Source organism: Scardinius erythrophthalmus, assembly GCF_964197995.2.
Source record: "Scardinius erythrophthalmus genome assembly, chromosome: 7".
NCBI lineage: Eukaryota > Metazoa > Chordata > Actinopteri > Cypriniformes > Leuciscidae > Scardinius > Scardinius erythrophthalmus.
Window position 1 is genome coordinate 20,089,977 of NC_138227.1, and position 27,688 is coordinate 20,117,664.

At 38.5% G+C, this 27,688-nt stretch overlaps 1 protein-coding gene across 1 annotated transcript in view; it reads right to left on the reverse strand.

Annotated features, from left to right (window-relative positions):
* pitpnm3 (PITPNM family member 3) overlaps window positions 1-27,688 on the reverse strand; it is a 91,191-nt gene that overhangs the window by 20,161 nt on the left and 43,342 nt on the right. The window contains exons 4-10 of the mRNA XM_081370690.1: window positions 26,399-26,466; window positions 26,088-26,308; window positions 11,085-11,274; window positions 9,627-9,734; window positions 8,729-8,901; window positions 4,814-4,971; window positions 4,501-4,671 (exon numbers count right to left, since the gene is read on the reverse strand). Of these exons, the coding sequence (XP_081226816.1) occupies window positions 4,501-4,671; window positions 4,814-4,971; window positions 8,729-8,901; window positions 9,627-9,734; window positions 11,085-11,274; window positions 26,088-26,308; window positions 26,399-26,466 (1,089 nt within the window). The remainder of the gene's footprint in view (window positions 1-4,500; window positions 4,672-4,813; window positions 4,972-8,728; window positions 8,902-9,626; window positions 9,735-11,084; window positions 11,275-26,087; window positions 26,309-26,398; window positions 26,467-27,688) is intronic.

Sequence of the window (27,688 nt, forward strand, 5' to 3'; positions counted from 1 at the left end):
ACCTCTTCTGTGCGTTGCTCAGGGGTCAGCACGTATTAGTCCGTATTAGAACCGGTTCAGCTGATTTGGGATCAGTTCGGGGACGCACAGGTAGATCTGTTTGCCTCCCACGACTCGTCCCACTGCGACCAGTTTTATTCCCTGACCGAGGGCACGCTCAGCACGGATGCACTGGCGCACAGCTGGCCACGGGGCCTCCGCAAGTATGCGTTTCCCCCAGTGAGCCTTCTTGCACAGACTTTGCACAAGATCAGGGAGGAAGAGGAGCAGGTAATTTTGGTTGCCCCGTATTGGCACAACCGCACCTGGTTCCCAGAACTAGTACTCCTCGCGACAGCACCTCCCTGGCCAATTCCTCTGAGAAAGAACCTGCTTTCTCAGGGACGGGGCACCCTATGGCACCCTCGTCCCGATCTTTGAAACCTCCATGTGTGGTTCCTGGACGGGACGAGGCAGGTTTGAGTACCCTACCACCAGCGGTGGTGGCTACCATCACTTATGCTAGAGCATTGTCCACGAGACATGCCTATGCGTTGAAGTGGAACCTCTTCGTCAACTGGTGTTCTTCTAAACTTCAAGAACCCACGAAAGGCCCGATCAGTGTCGTGCTTTCCTTCCTGCAAGAAGGGTTGGAGCGAACGCTGTCTCCCTCTACCCTGAAAGTGTATGGTGCCGCCATTGCCACACATCACGACGCAGTTGAAGGTAAGTCCATTGGAAAGCACAACCTGATCCTGAGAGGAGTGAGGAGACTGAATCCTCCTCGCCCTCCTCTCATACCCTCTTGGGACCTCTCAGTGGTTTTAACTGCTCTGCAGAGTGTGCTCCCTTTGAGCCTCTGCAATCAGTGGAGCTTAAGTTCCTGTCAATGAAGACAGCACTCCTGGTTGCATTGGCCTCCATCAAGAGGGTAGGGGACCTGCAGGCATTTTCGGTTGACGAAGCGTGCCTGGAATTTGGACCGGCTAACTCTTACGGGATCCTGAGACCCCGGCCTGGATATGTGCCCATGGTTCCCACCACACCCTTTCAAGACCAGGTGGTAAACCTGCAAGCGCTGCCCTCGGAGGAGGCAGACCCAGCCTTGGCACTGCTCTGTCCAGTACGCACCCTCCGTGCTTACGTAGACAGAACGCAGTGTTTCAGGACCTCAGACCAGCTCTTTGTCTGTCATGGTGGGAAGCTGAAGGGAAAGGCTCTCTCCAAGCAAAGGTTGTCTCACTGGATAGTGGACGCCATTGCTTTGGCTTACCAGCAGCAAGGTTGACCATGCCCCCTTGGTGTGGCATCCTCTTGGGCTCTAGCGCATGGCGCCTCGCTAACAGACATCTGTAGAGCTGCAGGCTGGGCGACACCTAACACGGCCTCTGGGCGACACCTAACACGGCCTCTGGGTGACCCCCACGTGTGTATTCTAATGTAAGCCTCTCTGAGTATGTATCTTTCCCTCGGCAAGCCACCTTGCCACCCCTGGGTTTGAAATATTCCACCTGCAGCTGGACACCCCAGTGATTCTCAATATGCAGCCCCCTGGGGTCATGTGTATTCCAAGTCCCCCCCTTCGGGCTGGGCATAATTGCATATTTCCACTGATATATGCTTCCCAGTGTACCTTGGTACCTTGGCATAATTCCAGCAGCCATTAAAAACTGTCCCTTTCATGTTAATGTTGTTTTTTCATTGTTTACATGTTTAAATATTCTGAGAATGCATAGTTTAGTTCTAATGTTTAAACTGCAATAAATGCACTAAAACGTTTTTTTTTTTTGGCAGCCATTTTGTTTTTATTGTTTATGCCAAAACAGTGATGTTTACAACTTGTTATATGGCAGAAATGGATTCAGCACCTAAAAATCATATAGAAACAAGACTTGAAGTACTTTTCCTCAAAAATGCCTACTGCATCTTATCCAGGGCTATTTATCTATTTTGGGACTCGACTACAAAACAAAATACAAATGTTATTCAAAATTATAGGCAAATTTTATAACCATCAATGTAGTGTGATCAGATGTCACTTGGTCATCTATAGAGGGCATGTACACTACCGTTCAAAAGTTTGGAGTACGATTTTTTTTTTTTTATTCAGCAAAGACGCTTAAAAATTATTACAAAAAATATATTTCAAATAAATTCTATTATTTAGAACTTTCAATCCAAAGAATCCTGAAATGTATGTTTCTATACAAAGTTACACATTTTCAAGGATGTGAATGAGGATCGTTTGCATAACTTTGTCATCTGTATGCAAAAATGTTTCCAATTCTGCATCATTCTGTTTTATTTGACTTAAATCAACAAGTGGACTTGAGATATCCGAATTGCAAAAATGACTCTAATTAGCTGTTTTTGTTTTTAATGAATCAATATAACAGACTGATTGAAAGCAATAACTATTAGAATCATCTAACGACTCCCCAAATCACTGAATCGATGCAGTCAAGTTTGTTAATGAGACCGACATTTACCAACATGTAATTTAAAGATACACAATTGTCTCCAAAGAATTAAAATGGTATGCATAGGTTTGGTACATTCTTTTACATCCCTTTCTCACAAAACATGTCAGTGATTGCTGGTTAAACAGCAATACACTATACACCAGATGTGCACAACACAGCCCAACCCACATACAGATAGTTTTCAAATATGCCTGAAGGACTTGATTAGCTGGTGTGTTTAATTAGGGTTTAAACTAAACTCTGCAGGGCTGTGGCCCTCATGAACTGAGTTTTTCACCCCTGGTATACACTTGAAGAACACTATACACACAATACATTTAATGAACTGAAGTGCATATATAATTACTATTTACGCACTGCAGACAGTCCATCTATATTGAATCTACGTATAATATTTAAAACACTTTAGGAGCCAGTTTTAGTCTGGAACCCTGGCTGAAGGTCAGAGACATGATGGCAGGGGCACAACACTCAACTTTTAGGCGGGAAAAATGGAAACATACACTAGAACGCAATAAGAGAGGTCAATTGAGCGAGAGGTCTTGCTCAAAATACAGGCTTACTGGACTTGAAAGTGATCGGGCGACTCAGAGAAGACTGAAGACTAAGGCACGGCAGGATACAGCATTTACTGCGCTGTAGAATAACACAAGAGAGACCTTTGAGATGAGGCCGAGGTGGTATATGAGCTCTGGGCATGAGGGGCTGAAAGCAATATGGAGAGGAATACAGAGTTCAGTGGAAAGAATCATGCTGCTCTTCAGCGTAATGAGAAAAAGAATTCTGTGATGTTGCTCCACATACGGCTTTAGAATCTCACTCCCCAGTTTTCAACTACTTGAAATGAATGGCTCCGGATTTTCCGGCCGCCAAATGAAATGAATCAATCCAAATGCACAGGAACAGCATAAACAGGAAAACAGATGGATATCAGATACATTTCTCACATTAAAGGCCCGCTGAGTAAATCTGTAATGATTCATAATGAAAGAACCTTACACATGGGAGGCCGTTCCAGAGATACTCCATTAGGATGGCAATTATTAACTACTGCATTAAAAACAGAGCATGTGTGAGTGGTGTGTGAGTGCATGCATTAAATTAGACACATCCATGCCTCGGTATCTAACAAATATTGTGACATTCTTCGCCTATGATCAGCAGAGTGAGACTTGATATAATTAAAAGTCAGTGTCACATTTCCTGTGAGACACAGACTCTTTCCTCTCAATGGCTGATGCCTCTCTCTGTTGCATTGTGCTGATGAGGGTTATAATCCCTTTTTTTCAGGAAGATTGCACAGCTAATACTGTATTTGCATTCATGTCAAATGATCTTCGAAACAGCTTATTTACACAACAGATTTGGAGTAGTTTTTTGTTTCTCGAGGTTATCAGATTTTCAGATGTTTACTTTTCATTATTTCAGGTCATTATGTTAAATCAATGTTTTCATCTTAGCATGTTTATTTTTGTTGATTATGTTTGTTTCAGTTCAGCCACTGTTATTAGTTTCGCTTCACTTTAGTTCTCCGTTTACTTTGTTACTTCTAATTCTAGGCATAGTCTAGAATATAGGATGAGCCTAAAATGGATGCCATACACCAATTAAATATGTCTGCAAAGCAGGATAAAGTATGCTCTAAATAAATCAGGACCTCATTACAGGGTGAGACACCAGCCTGCAGAACTTGGTAAAGCTCCAGGGAATCTGACACGGAGTAAAATAATGTAAGGCACAGCATTGCTCAGGTTAGCGGTTATCTGTCAGGAAAAGGATGCATACGAAAAAAGGAAGTCACCGAAGAAATCCAGTGAGAAAGACTGTAGTTTCTTCACAAGAAAACATTGTTAACAACCGAACAAGAATCATTCCTCAAAATAGCACATAATTTGGCAGCCTAAGATAAGCGCATTACTGTGACAAAGCAATTATGAAACATAATAAAATGAACAAATGAGTGAATATTGTGCTTTATTTGTGCATGTGGTTTAGCGCTGAACAGTTTAATTGATTCTCAACGGGATATCTCACTCACCGATAAGGGTGGAGCGGCCGTCTCCCAGAGGGTAGCGCTGGTAGCGAGGAACAGGGAACGGAGGCAGTTTGTGGAATTCGGAGCGTAGCAAGGGCTCCAGTCTAGAGGCAGATGGGTCGGAGGGGTAAAACAAGTTGAAGATCTGTGAACACGCAGGCCGGAGCTGAGACACTGCAGGATAAAAAGAAAAGATAGACATGACTAAATTAATTGTAAATATGACTGAGGAGGAGGACAATCTAATGGGAATGCCTGCCAGTGTATCAAGAGGACAACATGTTCTGGTAATTAACTGGAGAATTTTTACACCAACCCTGGACAGCGGGAAGCACAGTGCGTCTCATGGCTAGCACCAATCCAAGAGGACAGCCCAGCAGAAAACAATCCGACACCTCAAAGTCAAAGCGACCTGGATTCAACATTATACTGGTGCTGCTGCTTGGTCTCAGGTCTGTTCCATCCTGTATCAAACTGAATGCACATATACACACACATTGATGAGATTTACTTCAAAAGTTACACTACAGGGTTTTTGCCTTTGGATGACTCTGGGAGTTGTTTAAGTTGCCCAAAATACCCAGAAAAAAAAATCAATAAGTATTTCCTCACTGCCTTTCAAATCTCCACTCTTTTTGCACATTGTTTGTCTTTATTATCATCACTCTACAAGTGATAACAGAAAAGCCCAGCAGAAAACAATCCGACACCTCAAAGTCAAAGCGACCTGGATTCAACATTATACTGGTGCTGCTGCTTGGTCTCAGGTCTGTTCCATCCTGTATCAAACTGAATGCACATATACACACACAGGGCCGGATTAACCATTAGGGCAACTGGGCACTTGCCCAGGGGCCCATGACATCTAGGGGGCCCTGACAGGTAGGAAATACACAGAAATTTAATAAAGTTATCAAACTCTTTACGATCTTCTTCACTGCATAAAGTGCATCTACGCGGGTTCACGCGACTTTCCTCCCTCCCCGCTGAACGCCAGAGATTACTAATTCGTGAAATGCACTCCCGCTGGTTGAGCGCGGTAAAGTTCGTTTCAGTTTCGATATTAGCCGGACATTTGTTCTATAGGGTCGGTAGTCTAACAAAGATATCAATAGCAAGATTAGTTTTAACATTATGTGACCATTGTATATCGACATGATGAAATATGCGTTCAAAATCATTCGTGCATTAATGCTGCATAATTATACCTGAGAATGCTTTGACGCGTTTCCACAGCGCACGATGCTTAAGGGAACTTCTGCCAATTCCACCAACTGCGTTAAACGTAGTCTATAATTTGTATTATTTAAAATTACCTTTAACATTTAAAAACAGACGTTTTCAAATTCCAAAGCTTGCAGAAGGTTCCTAATGTCAATACTGACTTTACAGCTATACAGCTTTCCTGGTAGCCTTGAGTAAATTAACATGTCTAAGAAAATGATTCATAAAACGTATAAATATCAGTTGAGCCTATGTTTATTTTCGTCATTGACACAGACGAAAATGAAAAGACTATCAGTCAAAGTTCAGCTTTAGGAGAGGTAGAAATAGGCCAGTATAAGAATACTGAGAGAATAAGAAATATGAAGATGAGGAGAGAGCAGACAAATAATCTAATGACAAGGTTTTAAAGCTAGCCTATTTCTTATAATTTTTTGGCCTTCAAAAGTCCTAAATTGCACATATGTAGGTCAGAGAAATCCAAATTTTCTCGGGGGAGCATGCACCCGAACCCCCATAACTACGGGGGGCCTTGAGTCTTGTTGCCCAGGGCACAGGAAATTGTTAATCCGGCCCTGTACACACACATTGATGAGATTTACTTCAAAAGTTACGCTACAGAGTTTTTGCCTTTGGATGACTCTGAACATTCCGGGAGTTGTTTAAGTCACCCAAAATACCCAGAAAAAACTAATAACAATACACAATTGTGCTCACGGATAGTTTACTTGCTACTAAGGGCTTCAACATAAATTCTGACTATCTGTTGTCAAAACCTGGTTTTGGCTTTGGCAAATCCAACAATTATTTCTTAATCAAATTGTCTGAACCAGTTTTCCTTGAAAAATGAAAAGAAAAAGAAATGCGGGTCCTGATATAAAATTGTATCTAACCCCAATGGATTACAGCAAGAATTTTTCTGCTAGACCGTCAATAAGTATTTCCTCACTGCCTTTCAAATCTCCACTCTTTTTGCACATTGTTTGTCTTTATTATCATCACTCTACAAGTGATGACAGAAAAGCTCTTAAAGACTCTGACTGGCTATCTCACCTCAGACTGAGTGTGAAAAGGATGGGGTGTACAGGGCCCCGGGGACAGATGATTGGGAGTGAAATGTAGTACAGCTGAGGGGTATGGATGAGCTAAGTGATAAGTCTCCCTCCAGTCCAGCGCTATCAGTCCTGGGTGAGAATCAGTGCTTTTGTCCGGCATTTCTCTAAGCGGCCCTATAGTGACTGCACAAAGCCCAAGATATAAAAAACTACGGCAAGATAACTTGCAATGCAAGGGCTGGTAATGAGAAGGTTGCTAGATCAATCATCCAGCGCTATCAGTCCTGGGTGAGAGTCAGTGCTTTTGTCCGGCATTTCTCTAAGCGGCCCTATAGTACCTGCACAAAGGAGGTCGCTAGATCAATCATCAATATCAATCACTAGGCCAACCAGCACCATGGTGCACTGAAGCAAGTTTTTTTATTGAAAAAACCCCCCTACTTTTTTTGTTTATTTTTGCATATCAATGTGTATTTTCTAGATGGAAAATAAAATGAGTTTGAGCTAACAGCAAATTTATCATAATATTTAAACATACATATAAATATACAAAAATAGGTTGCACTGCACATATATCATGTCACATTTGACAAAACATTAAGCATGAATTATCAAATGAAGCACTTTTCCCAAAATGACACCTGAGGGGTAAAGTGTGCCAGATGCTTCCGTTGTGCAAGTTACTAAACTAATAGCGCTAGAAAGCTTTGCATCCAGGAAATATTAAGTAAAAAACATGTTGAAAATATCACTACATTAAAATATACTGATTATTACAGTATAATATATAATATTTGCATTTTGAATATTTAAAAAAACTGTAATATTACAAATTACAATATATTTGCAAAATATGTTGAAAATTGTTTCACAACATTAAAATATTCAGGATAATAGTATAATATCATAATTAATAAATATATACATAAATACTGTAAATGAATAGTTTTAAAAAATGTTTCACAACTTTTAGAATAAATATATTGATTATAATTTTATATTATAATATCATACAATATTATATTTTCCTGACCAGCTTATAGGATTTAAGATTTTGGGAAATTGCAAAGAGCTTTTTTTAAATAATGTATTTATTCTTATTTGTGTGTAAATTTGATTTATTCTTAATTTATTCTTCAGTGACTTAATTTACCCCTCGACATGACACAGCTTAACCCTAACTCAAATCTGTACAAATAGACTAGTTTATTTGATATGTAATTTTATGCACAATGACATAACAAATTGCTAGCTCTAATCGAGGGTAAATACAACAGAATGCTACTGTTTTAGGAACTATTTTAATAAAAGAGCTGTGCTGAAGGTTTGTGACAACAACAGTGCTGAGAAAACTCTTTTGACACATCAATACCCTAAATAGCATCATTTAGAAGATAAACAGTTGGATGTTTGGACCTTTGCCGCCGTGGCATTGAGCAACTTCTATTGAAAAGGCATCGTTCAGTCTGCGCCTCATTCTCTCATACAGTACTTGCACACTGACTGCAGCTGTGACTATTAATAGCACCGCAGCACGCAACATGCCATCGAGCAGCCAATATTGATAAACAGAAATGGGAAAAAGAGTGACACATTTATGGATGGCTTGGCCAGGGGGACACATCTGAATAATCTTGTTCTGATTTCTTCTTACCAGAAAAGAAGTGCATTTTACTGATAATCCAAAAAATAGAGAATGACTAAGGATGCTGATCTGCTGCAAAAAGAATTTTAAATTTACTTCTCTTCTGCCATTGTTTGAACAAAAACCCACCTCAAACTCACACTATTGGTTAGGCCAATGTTAACATGTCAGACTACTCCAAAAAAACAAGAGCAATGCTGAAAATGCCTCTTCATGGATTGTCTCTGCATGGAGAAAATATTGCAGTAGAAACAATCACTTAAAGCATCATAAAACAGCATTTGGTCTCTGTTCTTGTATGCTGTACCTGCTGAGGAATGGGTGGTGCTGGCTGCCAGAAGAGTCTCCATCATACGAGTCGCTCTGTTTGCGCCTGAGTGGAGTTTTCCTATTGCGGGTCTCACTGGGGGCAGATAGGTCGATGTTGCTCCTGCTAAGACGTTTGCTGGAGCTCAGGCTCGGACTGACCTCAGGGTTATCCTGAGTGTGTGGGAAAAGTGAGACAGCAAGTTGAATACAGTCATTGTTTATATAATTGTGAAAATAATATAAGCGAGTGCTGAAGTAGAGTGTCAAATAAAGTCTGCCTGGTGTGACAGATGTTCTGTGCTCCCTGAAGATCTGACTGAAAAACCCACAGGAATTTGCTCAGAAGTTGCTCCTTCATAGCTCAGAGGACTAAATTGAGCTCTTGGTGATGTTTCATCGACTTTGTCTCAGAGCATTCAGAGATAGAAATAGATAATGAGACAACTGTCGACATTCAGAGTTAAAGCTATAAAATAACTGTGGATAGAATAGCTCAGATTATTTTGCTATGAATTTTAATGAGACATTTTGGAAATTGAGATATTCAGGCTTTGACATCTTGGCATATATGAGAAGAGTTTGCAACATTGTTGAGATCTACAACCTTAAAGATGTGATACTAACAAGGGGAAAAAAACAGAGAAGCAGAAGACTTAAGCAAATGCCTCCATTTATTCTCCAATAACATCTCATTGCAGTCTAAGAGATCTCAATTTTAGGGATGCAAAATATATCAGTAATATAACAGTATATCGATATACAGTATATATAATGTCAACAGTGCATTCCCACTAAAAGTGATTTTTTACTAGAACCACAATAAGACAAGAAAGAAAAGAACAAATGAAGTTACAGATGTGTTAGAAAACGGAATGATTCAGTGTTTAAGAACAAACCTTTAAGCTCTCTGTGCTGTTATGTCGGCTGCTGTGTCGTGGGCTGTTGCTGAAACAGAGAGCGTCGAAGCACAGCACACCTCCCACACAGTCACCCAACAAACACACCTGTACAAAACACACACACACACACAAACTAATTCAGCCAGAATCAGTGCAGTGTTATTGCATGCAATCAACACCGTCAGGCAAATCTCAAGATTGCAAAATGACAGCTCAATCAACAGTGAAGCCTGACAGTAAATAACATGTTTAATTAATTGCACAGAAATAACACAGCGGCAACTCTAGCGCTTTCCTATTTGATGCTGATGAGCACAAATAATGTATAGATGCTCCAAAAACAAACAAATCCACAGGTCTAATTATCAGTGTCAGCAACAGACGAGTCTGTGCCACACTGTAAATGAACTACACGGCTATGACCATGTCAAAAAGCACACCAATTTTTCTGCAAAACATGAGGGCTAATATGCTATTTGAATAGTCCGGCTCCCTAGAGAGTCAACACTTGACACACAGCTCATAAACTGCAGTCACCACTTTAGGAAATCATTGTGCCTCCTAAATTGACAGGAGTGTGTTATTGTATTAATCATGTGAGATTATGGAGTAAGATGAGTGGAAAGACCCCCTCCTTTTTGTCTGTTTTGAATGACTCATCACTGATGAGTCACTATCCCTGCCACAGACCCACACACCCTTCCCACTGCTGCTCCAGACAGCATTTGCCTTCCTAATACTGATCTGGGACTGCCTTCATCTGCCTGTGTGGCCCAATCTCGATTGTCATGGAAAAGCAGTCAAAAATGGTTTCAGGGTTGAGATGCAATCGCATGCAGTCACTTTTACCACTGCCTGCCCACTTTTTTTGTGGTGTTGGTTCCAGAAGTATAATTTACATACATTTTTCCTATAGGGATTTTTGTTAAAACGTTATAAGCCATGAACTGAACCAACCAGCTACAAGGTAAATCACAACTTTAGAGACTTTGATTTGAAGCAAAAAAAAAGTTTGAAAATCAACAAAATCACAAAGGTACAAGAAATATTTAACAGGTTTAATGAGGGAAAGAGTTACAATCCCATGAAACATTGTGAAAGACAATCATTTAAAAACAATGAAGACATAAAAAGTATTAATTTAAAGTTGTTGATTATATAAATAGAAACAATACACTTTAAGTTTATAGCAAAATATGCATATACAAACAATTAAGAATTTTGAGAGAGTAGCTGTTAAACACAATTCTGATAATAAGTTAAAATCGGGAGTTTTGCATGAGGATGGAAAAGTTTTCACTCATGTTCAATTTATCACACAAATTTGCCACATTGTCCAACAGAAAGCTGTTTGGTTTGAAAGGGACTTCTGTGTGAGCGATGCTTTATACATGTACCTTTTGCCCATGGCTAATAAGACTGCAACTTAATATTGTTGGGCGCTCCTGAACTCACCTGCCCTGTGAACCCCTGCCCCTCTGGAGACTGCAGAAAGCTGTGGTACACCTGGTTGGCCCGGGAAATCACGGTCGCGACGGCATCTTGGTAGTGTGGAGCAGCTATGGCGAGCAGCGGTAAAGCGGCCAGAGGTAGATGGTCTACACTGCTAGACACGCAACTCTCATCGTAGCTATAAGGATTCAGACTGTGGAAGAGAAAAGCATGTGAAGAGTCCATACTGATGGCCCCGTGACAAAGCAACTGACACAAAATATTTTTGTTTTGCTACCCTTCTGAACTTTAAGAGATTTAGTTCCCAAAACACTACATCAGCAAGTTTAATGACGGCAGTTTGAAAAATCCATCTTAACATGGTAGCCAGATTATAGTCGGCCTAAACTGGACATTAGCTAATCCAAGCTGGTCATAAGTTGGTACAAGTTGAAAATTAGCTAAAAAAACAGCCACTATGTTTCAAAAAACAGCCTGACCACACAAGTTACAGTAGTTGTAGTTACAGTAGTTACAAACTTGTTTTTTGTCCAAGATGTCTACCAGCTAAGAACTAGCTCAGGCGAGCTAATAACCAACTCGGATGAGATAATGACCAGCTCAGACTAGCTGATGACCAGTGTGGACTAGCTAATGACCATCTTATACAAGCTAGAATAGCTCATACTACCTAATGACCAGCTTTGACCAGCTACTGACCAGCTTAGACCAGCTGATGAACAGTTATACCAGATAATGAGCAGCTTGAACTAGCTAATGACCAGCTGATGACCAGTTCTGACTACCTAATGACCTGCTTTGACTAGCTAATGATCACCTCAGACCAACTAATGACCATCTTAGACCAGCTGATAAACAACTTAGACCAGCTACAAATGGATTACCATGTTCCAATATACTGCTAACCGCAAAAAAGTTGGATTTTTCAGTACAGATGATTAAAAAGCGTGACTCAGATCAGAGAGATGACGATGATGCAACTCGACAAGAGGAATTACAGAGCTTGTCCAAGTACCACTGAGCAAGCCAAGGTGCTTTATCATGCTGCACTGCATGAGTCTGCATGAGCCCACAGCATAAAAGTGAAAGATCGCCCTGGCCCACCGTTGTCACCTTGAACAGCTGGGCTAACCCCAGAGCCATTGATCAAGCACAGAGATTAGTGACCCGAAGGCTCTGACAGAGAGACACGGTGCTTGGGCAAGAGCTCCAAAATAATTGTACCTGTTTGAGGAGAAACACCAATCAGTGGTCTAAGTGGTCAAGACTTGCAAATTTGGCTTTATCTGGTTTGACAAACTGCCCTAAGTTAAAAAAAAAATATATAGTTAGAATTTTAAATCGTTTATTTCAAATTCGAATTGCAATTCTGGATTATGTTTGCTACCTCAATTCAAATTCTATTTACATTCAAGTACTGATTTGGAATTTAACACTTATTCTCAATTCTAATCTGAATAGTGCCAAACCCTGGCGACAAAATGGCAGTGATGTGCAGAGCGGAGATATGAAACTTCCCAAGTGTGTAGTTGTGATAGGCTGTTGCTTGGCGAAGTGTGGGACAGGCTACTTGTGATAAATGACTGTTGAAGGTGATGCCTCCAAGTGGAAATGAACAAGTCCCAAATGTATCTGTCTGTTGGAGACCTGAAATAGTAGTCAAGCTCCTTTCATCATCCTGTTGTCTGGGGGAAACTATGTAGCTGAAGGAAGTCACAGAGGAGTCACTTCTCTGATTATAATGATAATTCATAAGCTCATTGTAATCAGTCTTCGTGACATTGCCCAAAGTTCCACAAAAGCGGGTCCATTTACATCTTACTCAGCAGAGAAAGTCTGCTTCTCCTTTGTCCCTCTCTTATGATCTACTGCTATTTTTCTTGTAGTATTCTTCTGATAACATGCGAAAATTTCTTCCAAACTGTGCTCTGCGCACTGATCTTTACCCTGACTCCTTACAAGGCTAGGCTAATGCGCTATGACCCAGTGTGAACAGTAGTTCCTGTCATGTTTACATGAACTCTCTTAGCTGGAGAAGGACACAGCCATTACAGTAACAAGCCAGCAGACCAGGGGCCAGCCCTATTAGACACACTCCACAGCAGGAGAGGAGCACCTCCAAACCACTCAGTATGCCCCCTAACCGAATTTATTATTTATTTACACAGTCTGTAATTAATATTTGGTCCATGCTAGCAGCTGGCATTGTTGCTGAGGTGCTGTTTTACCTCACTAATATGAATATGCCAGGCTGGGTAATGAAGTCTAACAACCTGTCATATTTTTTAAGGGTAATGACGCTTTCTGATACTTTTTAGTGTTTACTCTCAATAGGTAGCTCTCAAGTGTAGCTTTGTAGGCTGTCCATCACAAATGGCTGTCCTTCACAAATTCAAATGACTGTAGTAAGACAGAATAACAACAATAAACTGTAAAAACAAACCATGTTACAAAATGTTATATAAAGAAAACACTAGGTCCAGGCTAAACTAAAATGATACAGCAATATTTTTTCAAATATTTTCTGTGAGTGTTAGTTATGCGGTTGCTAATGTATTCTGAGCAGTTTCAAAATGCCGATATTGTTGCTAGGTGGCGCTAGGTGGATACTAGTGTTCTAGGTGGTTACTTCAGTCAAAAGAGCCCATTAAGCCCAGGCGAGTCTCAGTTCCCTTCTTCGCTAGGTGAGAATTTAAAGTCAGATTGCTTTGAAAAGTAATAGCACACCTCCTCTCAACAAGCTGAATGATTTGAGGTGTTATTCATGTCCTTAGCAAAAACAGCACCTTAAGAACATGTCTTTTTGAGCTGCCTACACTCTTTACCTGAGGGAACTAGTAAAAAAAAAATCTCACCAGAAAAAAAAATGTTAGAAAGAGGGATAGAAATTCACAAAGAAGAACTCTGAGCACTGAACTTTGTTGTGTGTCATAAAATATTGATTAGATGATCTAGTTTCCCTCCCTTAATGGGTTAGTTCACCCAAAAATGAAAATTCTGTCAGTAATTACTCACCCTCATGTTGTTCCAACCCCGTAAGACTTTCGTTCATCTTCGGAACACAAATTAAGATATTTTTTATGAAATCTGAGAGCTGTCTTATTCCTTCATAGGCTTCTAGGTAATTTCATCTGCCAGCCCAGAAAAGTTAGTAAAGACATCGTTAAAATAGCCCAAGTGACTAAAGTGGCTCAACCTTAAGTTTATCAAGCGACGAGAATAGTTTTTGTGCGCAAAAACAAACAAAAATAACGACTTTATTCAACTATTCATTTTCTTCCGTGTGGGCTTCTAAGTTCACGACGCATGTGCGAGAACTGAGAAGATGATGCAGATGGGTCTCGATGTAGTGTTTAAAATGGTTCTAAAGTGTGCATTTCCTGGATGTCCGAATTGTGACAAACCAACGAGAAAACGTGAACTAACCCTTTAAGCTGTGAATACTAAGCTCTTGTACACATACGAATATGTTAGTTTGTTACCAGAGTGCGAATTACCCCACCATAATTGAGGGGTACTGCTCCTTCACTTCTTCTATGACCATCATGGTCCACCATATCAATCCCCACCATGATCGCCAAGTGCAACATTTGTGCAACACACATACAAGGTCTAAACATGCGACAAACTGATAGTCAGTAGGCAACAGAATATCTCATTGTTATTATATATCCCAAAGAGAACTGTTTTGATCAACTCCCAAAAGTTAGAAGTTAAGTGCACTGAAATACCATTCTAATTACCAGTAAAAGTAATACCTTTACAAGAAGCCTGTTGCCTATTTCAGGGTTTTTCCTGGCTCAAAATGAGGCGGAGGTGGTAAAATCATAATAATGTATTTTAATAAGATAATTAAATGTGTATTTTGTTGTAGATCATCATATAGCCTAATGTGTTTCCCACATTTTTCGGTATCTCTAGGGGGGTCCGGGGGCATGCACCCCTGGAAGAAAATTTTGTACATTTTAAAGATAAATTCATTAATCTGGTGCACTTTGAGTCACCCGAATCCACTATTAAAAATAAATAATCCACCCACAAATCGCCCATATTCTTTGATTTAGATATCTGCATCTGATCATCACATTATAATTATTCAAATTCTTAGTGTTAAGCATGATAATATGATAACATATCACACTGAAGTAGGCTGATTTAAAATCAACATTTATTTAAAATAAAAGTTCTTCTTTTGGCAAAATTACATTTCGTTAATAGCCTAAACAGAGGCTTTACTCCCTTCAAGCTTAAATTGTCAATGTTTCATTACATCACTGTTTGAAAACACTCAGAATATTTTTTTGTACCTTTATAAAGGGCATTTTCCCCCTAATTTTATTAAATGTATGCTCCATCTTTCATTTCAAATTCTTAAATTTGATAAATATATTCAATTAAAATAATTAGACACTAGGCTGTTACCAATACAATTAAATCATTTACATTGAAAAATTATAACTGTATTAAATTAGATTATTTTAAATATTTTTGAATATCCAAATAAGGAATGTTGAAAAGAATGATACTTTATGAAACAAGCATTTTGTCATTCAACGTTGACACTTGCTTGAGAAGTTGAAGTCGTTCTCTATTTCTGTTGCTTCTAGCCACGGTGGTTAAAAATGGTACGGTCCACAATAGGGGTGTCTGAAATTGCTTTACATTAAAATGTTCCTACAGTGAAAATAGGAGTTGACTTGTATTGTAACTGTAATTATATTTTTTCACAATATCAGAAAAATTATCTGACCCCCCCCAAAACTGATATTTCTGTCCCTTTGGGGGCTGTAATTCGAACAATTACCCCCATGTAATTCGAACTATGCTTGTTACTAACAATTGTGGATTTAAAAAAGCAAAGGCCTATAGTAATGTAAAAAGTAAAAGTAATGTGGCAGTACCATGGTACGTTGATGCTATTGGATTAGAAGTCAGATAAAAATTTTTTTTAAAGAAATTAATACTTTTATTCAATGGATGTACTAATTGATGAAAAGTTACAGTAAAGACATCTATAATGTTACAAAAGATTTATATTTCAAATAAATGCCGTTCTTACTATTCAAATCCAAAATAAGAAAAGTGTATCGGTTTTCACAAAAATATTTATCAGCAATGTTTCCAAACCAAATCAGAATTTTAGATTTCTGAAGGATGAAGCCTGGATTAATGGCTGCTAAAAATTCAGCTGTGCCATCCCAGGAATAAATAAATATACATTTTAAAAAATATTAAAATAGAAAATATGTTTTACTGTTTTTATAAATACAGCTTTGTTGAGCATAAGAAATTTATTTCAAAAACAAAACAAATAAATCTTTTTAATGGTAGTGGAGTTCAACAAGTCTACCATATAAAATCAGTCATTAACATATTTAACTCTCTGTTATGAATATCAAGCATAAATCAATAACACAAGCATTTATCCATCCATCCATCTAACATTTTACTAATCCTAGCATACTAATCCTACCGCCCTCATTAATGATGTTGGTAAAACTGAAACAGGAGAAGTGACCCCTGTTCTTTCAAAGACAAAACCTTCCAAGCCTACTCAGAACAAATGAAGACCCCTGCACTCCCTGCTAGCCTGCTCCACAGGCGATGGCCTCTGGGTCTCAAAATAACCAAACTCCAGCTGAGGAGGGTGAGAGGAAGGAGTTTTGATCAATAACCCACCTTCAGACTGCCAAAAAACCTCTTGCAAATGCTCAAGTGGGAGCTGAAATCTAACCAGACATCCACAAACACTGCTGCATGTAAGAAAGTCATCTGAAGATCTAATTTGCAGGGGAGTCATAAGTCTCATTTATGTTTATAAAGCATTAGCTCTCATTAATGGGATCTCTCTTCCGACCATTAGGGCTCAGACAAAAGATATGCATCTCAAAGCTACGTCTTTCTATTTCTCAAGCAACATAAGATTGTTAAATGGCAAATATTTCCTCTTCCTTTCCATGATGTTATGGACCTAACAAGATGCACAAATCCATTAGTTAACAAAAATAGCTTTAAATTTGTAAAAATATTGTCCTACTACCAGTAAACTAAAGTTCATAAATAAGCAATACCAACAACATGCCTGCAGTGCTTAGTGATGCAGCTTTTATGCAAAACTAAATATAGTTACTTACATTTTAGACACATTATTGCTTTTTCTGTTCTTGCTCTGCCACTGAAAATAGTTCTAAACAAATGTATGTACAGCATAAAGTGTCAGACATATTTTACACCATAATGGTGTTCTGAATGAATCTGTGTTTTTGAACAAATCGTTTGAGTGAATAATTCAATACCGGTAACTTGTTCCTGAATGAATCAGCATTTAAATAATGAAATCACACATCAATGAATTGGTTGAGTGAATAATGACTCACTCATTCCTGAATGAATCAGTATGTTACAACAAACTGGTTGAGTAAATGATTCAATGATTCACTTGTTGATAAACAAATACAAGTTTTTGAACTAATCAGTTGAATTAATGATTCAATGACTCACTCGTGCCTGAATGAATCAGCATCTTTGAATGAATCAGTTGATCACTGACAGTCACTTGTCGCCACCTACTGATGCAACCATGTAAAAGCCAATCAGATCCCCACCACTAATGCACAGACTGTTCAAAAATCGAGGACCAGATAATAAAATGGACCTATGATAAAATGTTTAAAGTGGCAAAGATACAGGCCTAAGACTAACAAGGAGTTACAGATTGTAGCCCAAAGCAGATGAGGAATATGGAGCAGACTTGCACAATCAACGCTCACAGGTGGTGCTGTCCTCGAGAGACGAATCAGTATACACCTCCTTCCTATCTGAGCTGTGACAGAGCCCCAAATTGTTTTACTCCAGGAATCACGTATTGAATTGACTTGCACACTGTGCTTTGGTGAGAGAAAATCAATGTGAAAGCTTTTTTACCAGAGTTGCTAATTGGAAATCCTGTGTGGAGACGGCAAACACAAAGCTCCATAACATTCCGCCCCTCCCTTGCTAATGCATGTTTGAGTGTTTTCTGTGTGTAAGACGCTGCACACACACACACACACACACACACACACACACACACACACACACACACACACACACACACACACACACACACACTGTAAAGCCACATCTGTAAGCACACATCTGTAAGCACACATCATTAGGAGAGGGAACTCATTAGTTCTTAAACAGAGAAACTGAGAACATACATGCATGGCAGCTCTACTGACAGAAGATGTGTGGGCTATAAAAGAGGCTCTAAACGTGGCAGTGAGTCGTTAACGTCTGGACTGTCTGTCAGATAGCCTTGACTGGGTGATTCTCACAAAAACATGCCAAGGTCATATTTTACCCTAATACCAAAAAGAAATAAAAAGAAAAAAGAAAAACATTTGAATGTCAATTTATAAAATGTCAATTTGTAGGACCATTATGTTTTTCTCACCAATTATCTCAAATTATCACCAAAATGTTTTACTTCAGTGTTCCTGTGCAATTCTCAATATACTTAATGGTGATTCCCAGTAGATTCTCTTGACTATAATACAGAAGTTTTTAAAATTCATTACAGTAAAACAATAACTTTATTATACTGATTTTTAGAAATAGATTAAATGGAAAAAACTGTACAAAAATACTGCTATAAAGTATAAATTAGGGCTGAAACAACAAAAAATTATTAAACCAATCAATAATGAAAATACGATAAAATAAAAACTTCACAAGGTCACTTCAAAAGTCACAAAGTGGACAGCAGCAAGGATGCAAAAAATTATTAAAATAAATATACCTTCATATGGGCAAACAATCTGTTTTGAAAACCATATGTTTTCAAATATTATTAAAAAAACAAGATTAATAGACAAAACCAGCAGATCAAATAGATTATATATATATATATATATATATATATATATATATGTGCGTGTGTGTGTGTAATTCACAAACTGCAAGAATAATGTCAAATTGCAAAAAAAAAAAAAAAAAAAAAAAAGATTCACCCCATTGTTCAGTCCTCGCTGCTGCTGTCCAACAGGCAAGACACAGCAGGAGATAAAATCAGCCACATGTCTCTTCCTGGAGCACCAGAGGCTTCTGATGTTGTTTTGGCTGATCTCGGGCTAAGCAGCGGCGTAAACTGACAGCCTAATGCCTCCATTAACCGTGTGGGAAGGAAAAGGAAGTCGTGCTGATGAAAAGAAAACCCTATTGTATGATTCTGAAGCATGTGTAAATGTGTGTTTCTGTGTATTCTGTATCCAGGGAGCACGATTATGACCTACAACAATTACTACTGTCTCTCCCTGCAGGCTGTTGTTCTATATTATATCACTTTTATTATATCCCCTGTCTCAGTACTGGACAAATGCAGACAGATAGGCATAAAACTGGTCATGGTTTCTGCATCTATCCATTTGTCCTTTGCTCAGGTTGGTTAATACTCAATGCAGCTCCAGCACTGAACCAGAAAATCACAAGCAAAAGAGCAAATGCAGTTTGTATGTCACTCATGAACAGGGACTGACATTTTTTTATTAGACTGTGCGCCATGGGAGCAGGCAGAGATTGTGATCATGTGATCAAAGATCCTCTTCTGCTCTGTTTGTTCCAACTCTATGGAGCTCCTCCATTTTCATTGCTTCACCCAGGTGATGACAAAGACAGAACAAACTGACATAAAAGGCCTAAAGCTATAGAAGAAATAACTCAGAAGGGCCCTGAGCCACTGAGACCTTGAAGCAATGGATCCACTTTTACGGTTTGAAGGGACTCTTTTACGGTTTGAAGGCTGATTCTCACAGAAAGTATTAGCGTTATATGCTTACTTGGGGCTGTCTTCTAATTCTTATTCGCTTCATCCCTTATAAATGAACAGCGGCAGAGGGCCGACAAAAAAAATCATTATGTCTCGTCAAGCAAACAAATCAAATTAAGCCTAAGCTTTGTATCTTATTTGAACTCTTGTTCTACTTGGATGAGATGAACAGATGCTGAGCAAAAAGCAATGCAAATTAATAGGAATTATTATAAATTCTCCCTAACCTAGGGAATTGTTTCCAGGACTTTTCAGAGGGAAAATTTTTAGTAAAATAAAAACTTTATAATTTAAAATACTGCATTCCCTTCTGGAATTTTCAGAGTGAAAATTAACAATTAATAAGAGCAGTGGCCGTAAGGGTGGTGAATTTACATTGCAATACACTGTTAATTATTTTTTGTAAAATTAATAATTTTATTCAGCAAGGATGCAATACATTGATCAAAAGTGACAGTAAAAACATTTATAATATTTCAAACAAATGCTGTTCTTTTGAACTTTCTATTCATCAAGGAATCCTGGAAAAAATGTATCACAGTAAACACAAATATATTAAAAGGGACATAACACACGCAGTTTCTGAATATCTCATGTTAATCTTGAGTACCTATAGAGTAGAATTGCATCCTTCATATCTCCGAAGAGTCTTTAGTTTTATCAGATTTATAAAAGACAGATACGCTGTACCGAGTCTTTCCGAAAACAGCCAAGCTCCTGGAGGCGTGCTGTGCAGAATTGCAGACGGCTTCCGTAACCCGAACTTGCACGTTGATGGGCTCGCTCTTGCTCTCGCTCTGGTTGATGTGTGCACACGCTTTTTCAGGGAGAGGTGCCCATACAAGGAATCCCGCCCTTTATGATGCTATACTCGAAAAAAACTTTCTGAAACTTATATGAATCTTGAAGGAGTGTATTTGGCACAGAAATACTCAGTCATACAGTACGTCCAATTTATTTTTTTAAAACTTTGGCCATGTTTAGCCTGAGAATCCAACTCTTTAACAGTGTAAATAAGCCAGAATCCATGAAATAGCATTAGACATCCTCTTTAAGCAGCACTATTTTTAACAATGAAAATAAGAATGTTTCTTGAGCACCAAATCAGCATTTTAGAATAATTTCTGAGGGACCACGTGACACTGAAGACTGGAGCAGTTATTTTAAATTGTAATTAGCTATATTAAAGCTCCAATATGTAGGAATTTTGTAATAAAATTTCCAAAAATAACTTGCACAGTGTGATATATTTCCTCCAGTTGTGTACTTACAATATCTCAAAAGTCTCCAAAGATTTTTTATTTCAGAGAAATTCCGATTTTAAATAACTGGCCGTCCCGGAAAAGAAATGTCGCTCCTCAGTGACGCAATATCCCTTTTTTCCGGTGTGGACCATGTGATAGGATATTCCACCACACGGGATTTTTTTTTTTTTTTTTTTTTACAACAACTTTATTGAGTTTTTTTTTCTCATCACAATAAACAATAAAGACGTCTGACAAAGAATAAAAAAAGAATAAAATAAAAAATATGACCCACCACACCGGAATATCGCATGGTCAAATGCGGAAGTGGTGGTTATAGCGTTATAGCCATAGACTGTACGGTTATAGCTGTTATGGATCACGAACTCTTTGGCGAGTATGGAAGTGGCAACAAAACGAAAGCGTCCATATTCGGATACACGCGGAGTCACGGACTGTGTGACAAACGGAGGAATAAAACCCAGATAAATATCGGCAGGCGTTTTCGAGATGGAGAGAGCTGCGCGTCAATCTTGGACTTGACAGAGACTCTCTCGCGAGTGTATTGATAGACAGGTAAGACATGCAACTGTCAATAATAGCACTTATAAACAAAGTTATATTGCTCTTTGTACTTTGGTAAGGCTTTTTATCACGTGTGGTGACCGAGCTTATGGCAGTACAATTAAATACAATCGGATATGATGTTAAAAAAATATATTTAGTCATTACTTGCAAATGTTCGTTCAAATTTACTTTTAGATATTGGTTTGAACACGTTACACAACACGTACGGCATTAACCATAAAAACGTAAAACTGCACAACATTAACCAAACAAATCATTTGACAAATAGCTGTATGTTGCAGATAATATAGCATAACATTTCACGTTCCTTGCAGTTCATTAATTATGATGAAATAAAATAATACGATCAGACATACATACAGGTAATACAAAAACAAATAAATTACCTCATCCGTGATCATGATTCATTAATTCCATGTAGATATATCGCTAGATGGTGAAAACGCATTAAAAAAAACGACATCTCCCATCGTCATCACCTCCTTCATAGCGTCATCAAGCTTCGCCTTTGTTATTGTTGAAACTGCGCCCTCTTGTGGTCAAATACCAAAGTCGCATACTGGAGCTTTAACGTTTTTACTGTAAATGCAGCCTTGTTATCATAAGATACTAATTTTTAAAACATTAAATCTGTAATGTGGCTGCTGTTAGGCGTTGGATCCAAGTGCAGTAAAAATGTATTGAAACATGACAACTGAAATAACTCTAGACAAGCAACAAGATAGGCACGTGCACGTGAAGCTACACCAAACACGCATGATACAACCATGTATAGGAAAAGCTAGACAAAGAACAAGAGAAGCGCTGGGGTATAAATAGACGTGGGGTGATGAGCAAACAAGACACACCTGGGAAACAATCAAGACCTAATCAGGGTTACTATGGAAACAAGCAAGGCAGAAGGCAAACAGGAAATGAACACAGGACCAGGGGGGACACAAAACACTTCAACATAAAAGTCCTTTAGGAAACAGGGAAACAGGCTGAGATCATGACAATAACAATATTAACAACTTCAAATGTTTGAATGGTATAGTCTCTCTCCACCAGGGGGCCAATGACAGTGCTCCAGACTAACATTTGAGAGCAGTAGCAACGGTGCCAAAGGTTCTACAGATGGTGACACCAGCAACTAATTTGGAAGCACTAGATTTTTAATCATAAAGTTAATTTAACCCTAAAATGACTATTGGTTTGCATTGATAAGTGCAGCAACTAATATTATATTATTATTATATTACATGTTTATTTCTTGGAAAGTAAAGCACTGAGATTATATATATAACTTGTTCGTTCATGGCACAATATTTCTCCTGGTTTCCATGTCAGCGCTTTTTGATCTGATATATATATAGTATATAACATAGAATTCTGCACTGAATTTGAATGCTTCAAACTAGATCTTGCAGCGATAATACTGCAGTGAATTAAAATGCTTTCTTACTTGATTTCCTGGTGCAGTGTAGTAACAGTGTCGTGTGATTGAACTTGTGCTGCGCAGTCTAATATTGGTCCGAGCTGATAAACTGAGCAGCTCAAACGAGAAGCGCAGTTTCATTCCGCATTGTTTAGTTTGCCGTTTGATGTTTTTCAGTAACAGAACAGAAATGGCAGCTCTTATCAGTTGGGCAATGTGGTGGTGGCACCAGTGCGACTTCCAACAAAAATCACTAGTGTAAGACTGGAAAAAGTGGAAGAGAGGGCAACTCTCTGAGAGACCTAAGGAAATTAACATTTGAACTCACTCTTGTGCACCATTCGAGATGCAAGTCTCACCTCAGAATCATCCTAATCTACATCTATTTCCCTCTTCCCCCATTCCTTCTCTCTCATGCTGAGATCACCAAAATTCACCCAAGAATCTATATGGTTTAATGTGAATAATTATCATACAGTATTACACATGTTTGGTACCATTCGAAATGTCTCAGAGCGACTGGTACAAAGGTCTCATTCCCAAAGAAGTAAACCAAAAGGTAATAAGGTATTTAAGAGTTTAGAGATAACTTGCACACAAAGGAGGGTGTGTCCTCCAGGCAAATGGCATCCTGCTCCCAAAAGGTGTAAACTCTGAATGCAAATTCCCATTGTTAGCAAATGTTTCCATGTGAAAGAAGTTTCTGTCTATATAAAGAAATGCAACAAGAGGCTCAGGGCGATTTGAAACTCAAATTAGCCCGTGAAGCTGAGTGTACGCAAAACAATTCACATCATGTATTTTATAAATGTCAGGTTCGCATCTTCTCTCTTTATTCCAGAGCATTTGATGTTTTGTATTTATTATCTTTGAACTGATTATGAAATTGGCATGATACATTTACCTGACATAATAAATTGTTACATTTGATTTTATTCTGACTGACTCTGAAATTGTTCCCGAGTAGATTAAATGGATTCGTATGTTACTGCAAGTTTTGTGTCAGATTAGTGATGACTAATATTTGGCACTAATTCAAGTGTATGTGTTTTGCAAAGACAAGAAGTGAATTTACGTTTAGGGCAGCAAACGTGCTGCTTGACCAACCTAAATCTGGGTGTGTCTTACCTCTTTTTTTAATTTAATGTTACTTTAGATAAGTGTATGTGGGAAACCACTGCATGGCCAATCCAAAGCTATTATAAGACAAGTAAAGTTGGTTGACATATCTGTACTAGTGGCCATACCTCTATTGAAGTAAACGTTACTTTAATTTCAAGTGTATGCAATCACGGGGGCTATACCAAAATATCTTTGATTGTGTACGTGTGAATGCGACCGATCTCAGGTATATAGCAATTACCTCTGTTTAGTGACCTAAGCTGGCGAGATCAAATGTATTGCTAAACTATTATGTAATTGACCAATAACCAATTGCCAATCTAACTTAAATTTGAGGTCGTGATAAAATGTCAGAAATAAAATGGAGTCAGATAAAAGCTTAAATTACTTTGCCACGCAGAAAGACAGTAACACGCAGAGACCTTCACCCTTCTATCGGAAACCGCCACTGGACTGATTTAGACGGGCTTACACTAGCACCAGCAAGAAAAAACGTTGCAGAATGGAGCCCATTTGTTGCAGTCTGGAGCCCTGAATGGGCTCTTATTTGAGGACATAAATCTGTAAAATGTTGCTCAAATTAGTGGCCGATATTTGCCATTTTTTAAATATCGGCATCGGCCGTTAAGTTTTTCTGTCTAATCAATTTGTCGGAAGCGGGACATTTAGTTCAATAGCGTGTCTGACTTTTAAGGCCAATTCACACTGCACCGACAGACAGCGACCAACAGCAACAGACACTTCGTCGAGTTTTATTGGATCAATGTGTTCGGCATCTGACAGTGTTAGTCAGCGCTTGTTTTCAATAAAGTTCAGCAATGCTTTTAACATATTCAATCAGGTTTGTCGGGTAATGAAATGTGAAATAAATGAAGTACTGTAATCTGTTAAACATTTAATTTCACAAACCTTGCAGACTTATTCGAATCCAGCTGTGAGATCTTCTGAAGTGTGTATTTGTAGATTGCATAAAAACCTACGTAGGCTACCGTGTGCGTAACAGTCTGTCCGTGTGAACTGAATGAGAAGAGTTCAGCTTTACTGGAGATGAATGATCGTCAAACTTTAAATTCTTGATTTCAAACTATGCTGAGCTATATATAGTTGTCCAATGTCATATTTGTGTTATTTTCACTGTGCTGTATGAGAAGTTATATTTACCTTGCATTTATTTGAAAACATATGATTCCAGTGCACCAGACTACATAGTGCCCTGTTGGTTACAGTGTTTACTTTCTTTTTATTCATATTTTTCAACAATTTCCTTGAAATAGGAAATAGGATTAATGCATTACATATTAAGTAAAATATATATATATATATATATATATATATATATATATATATATATATATATATATATATATATATAATAATAATAATAAATATATATATATATATGCGTGTGGTAGTGTGTGTGTGTGTGTGTGTGTGTATATATGTATGTATGTATGTATGTATGTATGCATTTAAATTGAGTTCAGAAAAACAACTGCCTCTGAATCTGTCAGCATTTTCCCATAAAGTTCAGTAAAGTCCCATGAACATTCAGACAGTTTCACCTAAGGGTGTTCCCATGACTTCAAAACAAAAAATCTATGTATGTGGGATCTCATTTCATAGTGTGTTTGCATAATGGAGCAAAACCCTCCATGCCAGGAAATAAAGCCAGTCCAACCAGTTACAAAACAGTACAGTTGAAAGGAAACCGTGATGGTATTAGATGATAGCCTATATACACAATGGTATTTACTTTAAAGAATACCATGGCGCATTTCCCAAAAAAACATGCCCATTAAAAATTGCTTTCAGTAATAGCTACTTACTTGGACACAAGGCAGAAGGCCTCTGCACATATAGCTGGACACGGCACCAACTTGAGGACGACATGCTGAGCTGCAGCTTGGAAATGAGCTTGAGATACTTTCTCCAATACTGAGGACAGGGTGTTTACATCTGCAGTCTTTGCACCTGGCTCTCCGCCCACTGTGTCCAGTATGTTCCCCCCGTGAACCACCAGCACCAGCAGATGTGTTTGACATTTCTTCTGGTGGACAAGGGACACGGAAAAGTCACAGCACAATATTATGGAAAAGAAAGCAGTAGAATACTGAATATTTAAAAAGGATAATCTTACCTCAGCTTCCTCTCCGTCAATGCTAGTCTGAGGGACACATTTCTGCCTCCTTACACGGTACAGACTCTCTGAGCCCATTAAGGAAAGAGCATGAGATGGATAGATGGGGATACATATAAAAAAAGAGAGAGGGTGATTATAGCCATTTTGCACAGATGCACAGCAAACAAAACCACAAATGATTATCGATCCTTCAAAGCACACTCATCCGCCCCTCACTAATGATTTTACCTTCTATTTATTTTCTTCATAATAACAGAAAATGTAGTGTTATCATCAAAACACCATACTGGTACCATCATATTTTAAAACAGGTCAATAAGAAACAGACAGAGCTTGGGATTTGTATCAGGCAAACTCTTTCATTTTGATGTCAGCTGGTGTCATAAAAAATAACTAAATTACACACAAGAGGAAGTGGACAGGACCAACAAAAAGCTTGTCGGTGTCTCCGAATCTCCAAATAAGACTGCAGGCCTTTAGCTAAAGTAATTATACCTCACCTTCACCATTGCATGCTCTATTTTTTTTTTTTTCATTTGTAGCTTCCCGCTCTGTTCTGCCATCTGATTCTCACACTCTCATGATCTAGCGCTCCTGATCTGGCTGGCCTCCAGTCATTCTGACAGCATGGAGCTTGTGCGCATGCCATCTCAATGCCTTTTATTAATCTATGTGCTTTTAGGAGGGAAATGTATGAAGGTAAAAGAGTAGCAAAACTCAAGAGCACGTACAGTAGATGTGAATTTGAGAACTTGTACAATAAATATTCGTAAACTCACAATCCACAAGGTGAAACTTCAAGGAATTCAATCCCCAAGTGGTTGTTCAATGTAACATTACACATATTTACAACATGCCCTCTAAAACCAGTTGGATATTTGTCAATGGCGAATATTTGAATAACAATGTCTGGTTTTCTTTTCTTTTCCCATATTACTCAGTGCTCCTCTCATTATTGTCAAATTCCAGGTGTTTTTTCAATGATCTAATCTGCAACAGTTATTGAAATCCAATCCCATCATTATGTAATGAAAGAGGATAATCTGAAAAACAGAGCCAGTTAAGAGTTATACAAACAAGCACTGGATTGATTCATAATCCATCCTTTCGCAGACAAGTGTGGGAAAACGCATGTATTTTGACCATCAAGATGATGTCATGACAACCCTGAGCTGCTGTAACATCAAACAGACTGAGATGATGATAGACCAGACTACTTCTCTTAATGGCATATTCATTCACTTCTAAATCACTAGGTCTCCAAGGAGCAATTGTGTTTATTGAAAA